Source organism: Hippichthys cyanospilos, chromosome 12 (assembly GCF_059441005.1).
Source record: "Hippichthys cyanospilos isolate Australia breed blue-spotted pipefish chromosome 12, RoL_Hcya_1.0, whole genome shotgun sequence".
Taxonomy (NCBI): Eukaryota; Metazoa; Chordata; class Actinopteri; order Syngnathiformes; family Syngnathidae; genus Hippichthys; species Hippichthys cyanospilos.
In genome coordinates, this window is record NC_142380.1 from 13,416,440 (window position 1) to 13,429,178 (window position 12,739).

The 12,739-nt window shown below is 35.8% G+C and overlaps 1 protein-coding gene across 2 annotated transcripts in view; it reads right to left on the reverse strand.

Moving 5' to 3' along the window:
- LOC148414971 (MAGUK p55 subfamily member 7-like) overlaps positions 1-12,354 on the reverse strand; it is a 28,122-nt gene extending 15,768 nt beyond the window's left edge. The window contains exons 1-7 of one of the 2 annotated variants that reach the window (XM_088429395.1): positions 12,292-12,354; positions 10,419-10,511; positions 8,047-8,124; positions 5,533-5,613; positions 3,330-3,464; positions 1,659-1,740; positions 1,444-1,529 (exon numbers count right to left, since the gene is read on the reverse strand). In XM_088429395.1, coding sequence (XP_088285521.1) covers positions 1,444-1,529; positions 1,659-1,740; positions 3,330-3,464; positions 5,533-5,613; positions 8,047-8,124; positions 10,419-10,511; positions 12,292-12,303 — 567 coding nt within the window. In that variant the 5' untranslated portion in view covers positions 12,304-12,354. Of the gene's footprint in view, positions 1-1,443; positions 1,530-1,658; positions 1,741-3,329; positions 3,465-5,532; positions 5,614-8,046; positions 8,125-10,418; positions 10,512-11,266; positions 11,395-12,291 lie in introns of those variants that run through there. The other variant, XM_088429396.1, reaches the window with a different exon arrangement.
- Between the last annotated feature and the right edge of the window lie 385 nt (positions 12,355-12,739).

The following is a 12,739-nucleotide window of genomic DNA, read 5'->3' on the forward strand; positions in this document are numbered from 1 at the left end:
ACAGATACAGTATTTGTGAATGGTTCTGAAAGATAAAAGGAAACTATATTGTGCAAAATACAACTGAAATGTCCTTAACAAATGTAATGAATGGGATTTAAACAAAATAACATTTAAAGCCACTGTAACATTGTACACTGTTTGAACATTTCCAGTATTTCAGTGATTCTTTCTTGCAGGACTTGAACAAGGCCGCAAAAGCCTTGTGGTACCACAGGTTCAGAAAGGGTGATACAATTGTATAGGTCATTGCAATACTAGAAAAAAAAAAATCCAGAAGTGTTTTTTTTTTTTCTTTTAGATTGATCAAAATTGTCTGATTATCTGAAATAAGAATGAAAAATGAAAAAAAAATAGCAAGAAAGTATACGTTAAGTGATATTTCTACTGTTCTTGAATCAGTAAAAAATCTAACCCAATCAATGAATAGCAAATCATTAAATTTGAGTAACGTAATTAAAAGTGTCACATTTAAAGACTTAATTGATTGCAATCAAATGATTACAGTCCGAGGATTTTTTTTTTCTAGTCACGTATTGGGCAAGGTTGCACTAATCAATCTAATTTTGAATCTCTATAACTTTATGCTTTTTGTATCCCGATTAGATCCGTTTTCATACAACAGGCTTCTTGTGCTAAAGTTTTTTGGGGTTAGAAAACAAAGGTCAATCACATCCTGGATACACATTGATTGGCTGTCATTGTGTTTGGCATAACTTGATAGGCTCCTGTTGTGGGTGGGAAGGCCAAATGAAGACATGAAAATTGATTTTTTTCTAATAATTTGGCAAATGATAAAAATTACAAACAAACAAAAAAAACCCAGCACAATTCCTCCTGATGGTTGAAGCAAACTGTTGCTTATGTATACAGGGATTAGCCTCAATTACAGTAGAAGATACCTATAACTGCAACTTTTAAAGATAATAAATGACAATTTTTTTGTTGTTGTATCATCTTTTGATCCACCACAATAATGCAATGTATCTAAAAAAAAAAAAAAAAAAAACTCAAGGGTTTTTCTCAGACCTTTTTTCAGGTGTGATAAAAAGATACTTGATTACATCAATCAATTACATACCTTATTTAATAAAACGCTCCTTTTTCCATCACTTGACATCACTAAACCTAATTTTAATTATTAATTATTAATGAACAAAAACACCACTGAGATTTCAACAAATATTCATTCTTTCATTCGGTCATTCATTCATTTTCCTACCCACTTAATGAGTGTCGGCCATTCTATTGTAGAATGGCTTTAAAATAGCACAATAGCAGCATTTTACTTGGAACATTAGCCATTCAGTATAAACGGGCCAAGTAGCCCATGAACCATTGTGGGTTGAGGAAACACTTGTGCAAACAAATGGACAAAACATTCAATTTTAAGTAAAAACAGTGCATTGTAACCATAAAACAGAGAAACACAGTGAGACTAACCAGCATAGGAAGGATTTCTTTAGGTTTTCTCCGATCCAGTGAGATGCCGTTGACCTCTTTTAGCTCATCTCCCTCATGAATCAGACCTTCAGAGTGGAACATATTGTATATTTCAACAACTGCAGTAAAGAACAACACAACATCCAAAGGCACTCTTCGTTTAAAGACATTTAATATGTATGGTTTACACTTTCATAAGCTTGAATTAATCTTACCACTCCTGTGGGCAGCACCTCCTCGCATGACCCTTGCCACAACAATCGCCCCTGTGGATTGATCCTTCTTGATCGTTGCACCCTAAAAAGTGATATGTGTAGGAGCTGATGTGGTAAGTACAACAATTGATGGTGAAAATAACATGTTGAGCTTCTGATGATATGTCACCATTCCAATGAAGGTTATTTGTATCAAGATGGGAGCGTTAAGACGGCTGTCATCATGTAATAACACCACTGGAGAAGGTTATCCAAATCAGCATTATTTAAAAAAAAAAAGCAAAAAAAAACAGTGAAGATCAGAGTGGAAAAAGCATCTTGTGTACTTGACAACAATGAGCCCAGATGAGAGTGTAGTCCCGTTGTGTGGAAAACTGCGACATGTTGGATCAATCAAAACGAGCATGTCAGACAAAGGTCACACTTTTGGGATCGATACAAGCGTCTGTTCTCCATTATTGGTTTGAATCTTCTCTTACAGAGCAAAGAAAATGCCACTCATTAAGTGAATTACTGCATTCTTAGATTTACCCTGAATGCTATTGATATATTGTATTTCATGTTAGTAAATAAACTCACTTTGAGATACATAAAAATGAGCACAACCACTTTTGAAATGTTCCACTTCTCTTTAACAGATGTCAAAAACGTTTAATGGGAAGTAAGACTACATGATAAGAAACAAATGCTTAACTTTTGATGAGGATCCATGGGGATTGAATATGCTGCTGCGATTTTCTAATGAACTACTGGATCTGCTCATGGAAAAAAATCTGGAAAATATTACTCACAGCAGACAATCACTATAAGTACTTTATATAGACCTTGATGGACATTTAAATCCAGTAAGTTCAGGTCCTTTTTATTTGAAGGAAAATAACAAATTTAGAGGACTTTGTGGCCTTGCGTTCTTTGAACTTGCATCCCGGTTGAGTCCAGCTCTACCTGAGCCAGGAAATTTCCAGATACAAGTGACAATAGTTTGGAACATGGCAAAATGTGACGTTCTAGTAGGACCAAGAAAATTAGTCATGATTAAAGACCGGCCATGAAAGTTAATTTCTATCAGACAGAGCAGAGGAATGATCTCAGTCAACGTTAATGCTGAAATGATCGAGTTAGTTCATCGGTTTTGACCGGACAGTAATATTCCAACTCTCCTATCCAGCATATGCGATCCATAGAAACAATGCTGTCATTTTTTTTATTGCAGTACAACATTGCTAAGAGAACATTTTCTTATGTTCGCTTAGTGCCTGGTCCAAATCTTTTTTCTGCTTTATATCTTGACGTGCATGACTTTCACTTTGTGCCCAAATGACAGCACAGCCTAATTGCAGTTGCCAGTTTTGGCTACTTGAGCATTACAGTGCCTTTAAATGTCTTGTTGCAGAACATATGGCACAGTTTTAAGTGCAATTATCCTAGTATGCGGCCGTGTGAATATATACATATATTTATAAAAAGGTTGTTTATACATCTGGTTAGTGTGCATTGAGTATGTACATGGACTACAGGACAAATTTGAAACATACATTTAGTGTACATTTAAAGGAGTCTACACATCATATGGCAAACTTCAATTCATATCAACCAAAAACTATTTTTTTTTCTTTTTTTAAGAAAAAAAAATCTTTTATATTTAGAATTGTGACGTATGTAGCTACTGACCAGTGGTTCCTTGGTCTTGACCAGACTGACAATCTTCACAGAATCTTCATCATCCTCTATGACGCTATCGGGTACTTGTGGTAGAATAGGCTCATAATCCCTCTGCGCTACTGCATCATGGACCAACATAAGACCCTAGACAACGATAACAAAAACACAGTCAGCATGTGGAAGAAGATCTTAATTGCATCATCATATTATATCAAAGCAAGAAATTTTGAACGAGATGTAATGCATCTGAAAAAATGACACATTCGATCACCAGGTTGGAACTGACCAAACCAATTTGTTGTCCACTTGTATCTTGACTGGATTGTATTAGTTTTGAGTTATTGACGAAAATACAAATCTTTGACAGAGATATCCATTTTGGGATTTTCAGGAAAACGACCTCTTTAAGGTCTCAAATTTCATTCAGCCAAAATGTTCATGTGGCGCAGGACCTCATCTGCGAGCGCATTCCACTCTTTTCCGACTTTGGACCACGATATATGGTCTTCATGGACGTCAGTGGCCTTCCATATTTAGAACCATACAAGTGAGAATTCAGTCACCTTCCAACAAAAAAGTGGCAGGTGCAAATCAGCCTCACTTACAAACCAGAAGGTCTCGGGAGGTGAATAAGTGCAAACATTTTAACATGTTCTCTTGGCCTGTCTGATCCATTACAGCCCATTAGGACCTATGCAGCACTTTGTTTGCAATATGCCAAATGTGATTATATTTGGAATGTACAGTGAGCCTGTAGGCCACCTGGAAGGATTCCTGACACCACTGAGTGGGTCTACTCAAACATGTTCAATGCCATGTGGTGAGTGCAAAACAGTTAAAAAACAATACTATCATTAGCGAGTAGGGTCCTAAGGCCCTATCCTTCTTCAAGGATTTTGGGCATGCTGTAGGAAAATGTTGCTCTGTGTTTGAATTCTCAATGCAAATTTCAACATTACCATAAATCCTTTTCGCTATATGCCTGTAATCGTATAATAGTGATCCAGCAAATCTGTCAAATGTTTTACTTGTCATCCCTCTGTCTATCAGCAGTTGCTCAAGACGCTGCTATTACCTGGGATTTGCCGGAGGCTACAATGAAGTTTTCAAAAAAACAAAACAAACATTCATTCATACTATATTAAAACATGGCGTCTAAGTATGCTTGCGTACCTGAGCTTCGGCCAAGAACAAGCAGGTCATTAAGACTGTTCAAACAAACCTGCAAGTTGTCAGTTCACTCACAGGACAACTGTGTGAGTCTGGACATGTGTCTGAATAAGGCTTCACATCAGTTACTACTAATAAACACAAGTGAGAGGTTTTGGTTGATTGAAGGTAGAAAAACATCATTTGGAGAAAGAGGGGCAATCAATTTCAACAAATTTGCTACAGTGTTTCACATGACCCAAATAAGAGGAAACTGTCGGAAACCAAGTGTTAAAAGCTTTTACTGCAAATTGCATGTGTCTACACTTTGAATATTTCAGAGTAAAATTCTTGAATTGCTTATTTAGCAACATGGTAGGAGATAAAATGTCTACATCTTTAGATAATGTACCATCCTTGCTTGTTCACGTTGTATTTGAAAGTCACTTTCAAAAGTAAACTTGTAGAAAATAAATGAATTGAAAACAGGACTACAGCTGGCCTATTTTGTCAGAATCCAAATTGTGACCTTTGAGGATACAAATCAACCTGAGAAGATGAAAATAAACACACTGTTCGTTATATAAAATGTATCTACATATTGTGGCCAAGTGCTACAAGCTGAGGAGTAAATACAGGAGATGATTGTTCAATGTGGCATATTTTCTCAGTCACTCTCGGTAGCATTTTGAAGGGGAGAGTCGAATGGACTGTTGAGTCGTGCCGAGATGTGCTGCGTATTATTGGATTCTTGGTGCTGCAATTTTATAGCAATGCCTTGACATCCTGACTACAATGTACTTTGTTTGACCTGAGAAAAGGAATGTCCATCAAGTCAGCCATGCTTGGATTTGAATCAACAAAACGCTTTAGGTTGGCACAACAAAAGGAACTGCAATTTTTGTTTTAAAATAACATAGCATTCTCAAGGAAATTGATAATCCTAAATTAATATGTGAGGTGAAACTCTTAATTTATCAGCTGAATATATGACACTAGTATATTGATAGTGTTTATAAAAAGGCTGAGCAAATCTGTCCAACCTCACTGATGAAAACTGCACCTTGAAGTGAGGTTTGCAAAAGAGGGCACAAAGTTCTTTCACTTCCTCTCTCCAGTTATGGTGGATCAGATCTTCAAATATCTGAAAATAGAGAAAACAAGCAGCATATTACTTGAAAACTGGAGGTTAACTACATTTATATTTGCAGTACCAAGCTCTTTTTCTAGCATTATTTTAGCCTTGCACTCTGCACACTGTGTAAATTAGGTGGTAGAAAATATTAATAAAAAATCAAATGTAACCACGGTGAACATCAGCGTCTAGATTTGGAGAATATAGACGAAAAAAACAGGCTCTGAAGACCAGACTCCAAGACTAGACTCTGAAAAGTGCACTTGGAAGGAAATTACCATGGCAGTTTGAGAGCTTGACTTTCACAATGTGTCAGTCATTGGGCAAATACTAATAATTCAAATCATTTTAAATCTATACTATTAGTCAGTTCCCACATGTGGGTTTTTTTTTTGTTATTATTTTTTTTTATAAAAATTATTCACCATTCTTGTTGAAAATGGCTTGCTTGTTTTGATGATGCAACCAAAAAAAGCAAAAACAATAAACAATTGTTTTTTGAGGGTCTTCTGAAAAGTGAATATTTTTGGAGGCAAAAAAATTATGATTGATCCCAAAGATTCATGATATAATATGACAATACAGTTGTAATGATTATTTCACATTTAGTGTTTTTACAGCTTTATTTAGGAAAATAGTACTTCTGTCTCGGTTATTTTTTTTGCGTATTCTTGCAGAGCGGTTACAGTCCCATTAAATGTTTAAACTTTGTTCAAAGCCGGTCTGATTTTGTTTTGACATAGTCTTAAAAAAAATATATATATATATATATATAAAAAATATAAAATTATATATATATATATATATATATATATATATATATATATATATATATATATATATGTATATGCACAACATTTAGAGGTGGTCACATGTCGGTTAAAATGGTCACACATTTGCTTTTGAATTGGTAAGTCATGATTGTTTTACAGACATTTTATGAGCTGCAGAAATATGTACATATCTATAAAATTATGTATAAAAACTTTACTTCCTCATCACTTTCTGAGTATAATCTTTACCATGCGTTTTGTGTCCTACTTTTAGTTCCAAGAATGTTTCGTGGTTGACCTTTTGAGTTGAAACTTTTTATCATTCTTTTGTGAGCTCCGCTCCCTCTCTCTTTTGATACCATTTATTCCCGATGTTTTTTGGGTCGCACTTTTCATTTTACTTTATTCCTGTCTATTTTCGTTCTTTCAATTCGACAGTTTTTGTGTCGCATTTTAGTTGAGTTCTTTGTCTATTGTTTTTTTTTTTATATTGAATCTTACCAACCGTTTTTGTGTCATGCTTTATTTTTGAACATCCACTTATGTTGTATTTTGCTTCCTTTGGTTTTTGTATTCCACCTTACGCTGCGCATGCTTCTTCTGTTATTCAATTCTATATACTTTTTTTTTAACTTCCTTCGAGTGACTGCCTGTTTGGGGTCCACTGCCCATTAAGGTTCCGAGGTATTCTTGACAGGTGGAAATTTGGAATGTTTCGTCAAATTCATCCAGATTTGGATTACAGTGGCACACCGGTAAACTGATCCTGTTCAACTCATCGCAACTCATGTCCACCACTGTTGAAAAAACCCCAAAGACAACTAAGTTCCACTGTCGTCAAGGCTACAGGACAGCTGCAGCGACAGATACAAAAGCACATCCTTGACCGAGAGGCAGCCAGTGTCTGCGCGCAGTCGCCCGCTTGTCAAGCGTGTTAGCGTAATGACTTCTACTGCTTCAAGATGTCGAGGCACAAAGCATGAAGGTCATTAGTTTCCACTGTGAGCAAACAGGAGCGTCTCTGAGGGGAAACAGGCCCATGGTTTGGCCATTCTAGTAGGTCCTGATGATTTAAGCCAGGCGGAGAGTGGCTGTCGGACGAAATCTGAAGCAGTAAGAGTGAGATGAGGATAGAAGCTGATGGTCAGTATGGAAAAATGGCAGGGGTTTGTGGGTATTTGTTTTGAGGATGATGGGAAAAGAGAACTGAAGTTTATTGTTTAGGTAAAGTATAAGTAAAACATAAAAAGGTGGTGGATGAGGTAAATCACAGATGGGCTGTGCCACTTAGGGTAAACAACGTATGCATGTGTGTGTGTGGGCGCTGTCACTTTGTCTTAAACGTGAAATTAATTGCATTTCTCTAAAGTGAAACATTACACGAAATGAGTTTAGCAGCCTGTGCACTGCCCTCAGTGACCGAACCCACCGCATCCAAATTAAAAATGACGCTGCTTCTGCTTCCAGACACAATTCGCAGAGTTTAGAGATACAGTTTCCTTTTAAAATCCTGCGCCCCATTCATAGCTTCTTGCGACAGTAAAGCGATCTGTAAGGAGGAGGAAACTATTCAAACCATGACAAATTTTTCCCGATGTCTCTGCAGTCATCCGGGCATCTTTAACGCTGTGTGATTGTCTGCAAAAACTGTCTAGGAAGGGTCACTTACGTGTGAGACCAGGCTGGTTGCACGCACTTGGACGGGAGCAGGTCCTCGTTTCACAAAGTGCCTCAGCCGCTCATGGATCTGCAGGGACAATAAATATTCTGTATGGACTGCTTTGTGAATGCTTTAGGTGGGAGTAAACTACATTATGTTCATGACTCAAGTTACCCTTATTTGGGAAATCCACTGGTCTTGTCTGAGTCTTCCTTTGCATTTTACGTAGTGATAATTCTTTCATCTATGTTTTATATCCTAGCTAAAAACACGGATGTGCTGAAGCCTAACCATGCTGGTTTTGGCCAAAACTATGGACTGGTTCCCTGTTTAGAGAAAACCGAGGGAATATCTCTGTCTTGCTGTGTGGAAGACCCAGGAAGACCGTGATTTGACCTCTGGCCTCAGACCTCATTTGGGGTAGCAGTTACAGCCTAAACTATATCCCAGCTCTCCTTAAACTTGAGAGATCAAACTATTTTTTTTTTTAATCTGTATGTTCCTTTTTAAACAAACTAGAAACATGTAAAATCATACAACACTTGGTTGAAATGTAAACATTAAATAACAAAATACAGCAGCCACAAGGCATTCAAAATAAACCTTGTTATAAAGTAGCAAAATCTTGAAGGGTCATATTATACAAATACAATAGAATAGAATGCTTTTATTTTCATTGTACAAAATTTGGAATCTGAAGAGTTAAGAGTCAATGCACCTGTTTGAACATATGTGATAGAATATGTGGTTTTGCATATTAAGAAAGTTAATATTAGTTTTTAAAATAAATGAATATTTTTCTCACCACTAATTGTCTCTAAATTTTATACATAATCCCTTTCGTCTCGATGTTTTTGTTGTTTTTCGCATGCTTTGTTGTAGGTTTCCTTCCATTTCGTTTTTGTGATTGCAGCTTTTTGCGTTTGTCAATGAGTTTGCAGTTGTTTTGTGTGTGTTCTGCTGCGAAATGCGTTTGTCCCCATCACCCATCGCAGGTAACTCAAGAAAAAAATGCAGACTGTCAGTGCGTCCTGCTGTATCATGACTTGATGTGTTTTTTCCAAGAAACTAAAAGTTACAGCAACTTTATTTTATGACTCTGATCTTGTTTTTTTTTGTTTCGTTTTGTTTTGTTTTGTTTTTTACTGTAGCTCGGCATTTAAATAAACCTCAATAAGATTTGTACCGTTTAATCACGGTTCCGCAAAGTATTGACTTTTTTTGTTTTTGTTTTTCAGTAACCATTGTCTCAGGGCAACCGGATGCGATGGTTGGGAAGGCGCATAAGCAACAAGCTCTGCTTTTGCGCTGTGTAGTGTAATTACACATTTTTGGCATCAGGTAGTGCAGTGATGCTGTCTTTGTCAAAGTCTGCAGCAGTTATTAAATTTTTCGATCACTGTAAACATCTTTTTCTAAATCACATTAAGGATTTATGTGATTTAGATTTTTTAAAAAAAATCAGCACAATGTTTCATACCTTTTTCTTTAGCTTGAAATATTTAAGATATTAATGTTAACGTTCCAGTTAATTTACTGTTCATTTACATTTACAATATTATTATTTATGCAATTGCGAGTAATTTTTTCTAGCATCACACGAGTCAGTTCAGTTAGTTAAAAAAAGTATCTAGTTTGAATAAAGATCGGCATCTATTATTAGGCACTTTGATGCACTTCAAGCTAGTTTTCTTGAGATTCTGGATAAATTATAAACACTGTAAAAGGGCAACGTTAACATTTGAAAGTTGATTTGAATGGCTTTCTTCCTTTTGTTAATGTTAAAAAAAAGAAAAAATGGGTATATTTAGACAATTTTCATAGATAATGATCTCATTTATAGTCACTAGAGAGTGTGTGTGGAGAGGTTTGCAAAATGTTTAGTCTTTATTTGGGAGACTGCAAAAAATAATTGACGAGCACTGTTTCAGGAACACGTAATCTATTGAATGTAATCAGTCACATGATATAATGACTGGCTTGCTCTGGTAAGAGACACTATTTGGGTTTCCCCTTCCAGAAATTTTGTGCTCTCTCTCTCTCTCTCTCTCTCTCTCTCTCTCTCTCTCTCTCTCTCTCTCTCTCTCTCTCTCGCACTCTCTTTCTCTCTCTCTCTCTCTCTCTCTCACACACACACACACACACACACACACACGCAGACTGTTATGTGTGTTTATGCATGTACTTGTATTTCATGTAAATGCAGCATGTCATTCGGTAGGTGTGCCTTTGAAATTGACCAATTGTACGATATCAGAACAACTCTCATTACTTGGACTTATATTGTACATTTCAGGTCTTTTGCAGGGAATGCCATACGTTCACATATGAAAAAAAAATCAAGAACGTGAACAATCTTTAGAATGTAGATAGAACATCACCTTAAAAAGCAGGTGCAGCTTCTTTTCCATTAACGTGCTGTGGAGGAAGCGGTAGTCCTCCTCTTGGTCAGTTTGAGACACAGTGCCAGACATCTAGGTTCATTTAAATGGTTAAGACGGAAAAGTTTTGGCGATTAAAACAGAAACATCTCTGCATTTTTGGTAATTATTTTCTTCACACTGAAAAAGTTAAATAAAAGTACAGTACAGCAATATATATATACTGTATATATATAAACCACACGTTAAATATGATTTACAGTGAATATTGGGAGAAGACTGTGGGAAGGAAACACAACCCGTCTTCTGATATATTACTGCCCCCTATTGTTTGTGTGAGACTGTTCAGCGTTAATTTAATTGTTGAAAAGTTCGTGGGTAGAACTGTTTGGGAGACAAAATTTAGTTTTTTTAAGTTCTTGTGTAGAAGTGTTTGATGGAAAACCAAACTCCCACATAGAAAATATGTAATCTATTTAGTTTAAGTAAGTTTTTAATCTAACTTTTTTTAATGTTATTTTTCCATAACAAACTAAGCATAATCAGTTATCATTCCGGTGCAGATACTCATTTTATTGCTTCTGCTTTTATTTAAAACTATGTTTTATGGAATGGTGAAGAACAGCTCTTCATTGTGTTAGGTGTCATACCACTGCATTACACAACAAACACACGTACTATCTGACAATGTTGCAGTATCATTTTAGAAAAGGTAGCCTTTTTACATATACTGTATGAAGATGGAAGGATGGCTATCTATAGTTGGTGTCTGTGGTAATATTTTAAAGGCTAATCAGCGTGCATGCCAATTATCAAGATGAGCAAAAATATTGCAGAATCACACTTACCAGACGTGACAAATATGGGATGCAGGTCACAATGTTTTCCACACTCACTTGCACAGAGAAGTTGTAAAGTGTTCTAGCCTGATTGTAAAACAGACTCCCTTATTCGCTCAATATATGTCAGTGCTGACCTAAATCAAGCCAGCAAACAATCAATACACCAATTATGGGGTGGTGAACATAATAGCCTACACTTGTTCATTTTCGCCACTAAAGAAAAAACACATTGAAATGGATCGGAGCAGCATCAGGCCACGGATGTTCTTTGAAATCCATTATTTTTACTTTGATCTGGTGGGTTCATGTCCATCTGGTTATAACACTGAAGATGCATGTTTTTGGAAATGAAACTGCTTTTAAGTTAATAATGATTTGATTGAGACTTATGTATTAATTTAAAAAATATGTTTCCATCATTGCTATTTAAAGGGTGTCTCAAGGTTGGATCACAAATGCATTTGCATGTATTGCATCGGGTTTAGGAGAATTGAAACATAAGGGATGAGAACATAAAATAAAATGATGCATTAATTTACATAAAAATATAATAATACAAACATCCATTTCACATAAAAAAATAATACTGTCTCACTAAATGAAAACAAATTTGGCCTGACTTCAGCCACTGTTCGATTTTTTAAAAAGTTTTATTTAAGTTTTTGTATTTGTCTCCAATGTATGTTCACTGGGGAAGAGCTCTTTTCGAATAAAACAAGAGCAATTTAAATTTGTCTGAAGCTTCCTGCAAACACAGTATGCCTGACTCTGAAACTTCAAATTATTACCCCAAACAATACTTAGAATATTATTAATTGATGTTCCATTGACTATATTGATGATCATTTGTTGAAAATATCCTTATTAGTTGTACCAAAACCATCAACATCCATGCATGCACCATTTAATAAATAGCCCACTAAATTCAACATCCACTCACAGCTGCACAATCGGTACACTATTTATTCTCTTCTTGAGGACAGGAATAGAGTAGGGTTACGAAGTGTACATAAGTCTTATAAAACACTCACATTATTCTCCATCTGCACACAATCACATGATATTAAAAGACTGAGCAATTAAAATATACGAATAAAAACTCAGCCCAGAACGTTTAGTGATAAGAGATGGCCATTGATGGAGAGAGAAGCGCAAACGTGGGTGTGTCGCTAACAATCGCCACAGAGGCATCACAGACAAGCTTCCTTTTCTAACTACGTCACTTCATTCTGTACAACGACAAAATTACCGGAAATACACTTTTATTCTTCAACATAATGTCCGGCAATATAGATAAAGGAATAATACGATATTGTATATCATCAAGAATCTATCACTTATATATATCGCATTTATATAATCATAACATGCTACTGATGTTGACCTATTCTATTGGCACCCATAGATTTTCAACTTGCCTAAATGTGTCTATGTGTTTTTCGTTTCTTTTTTTTCTTTTTACTTTACTCCTCCAACATA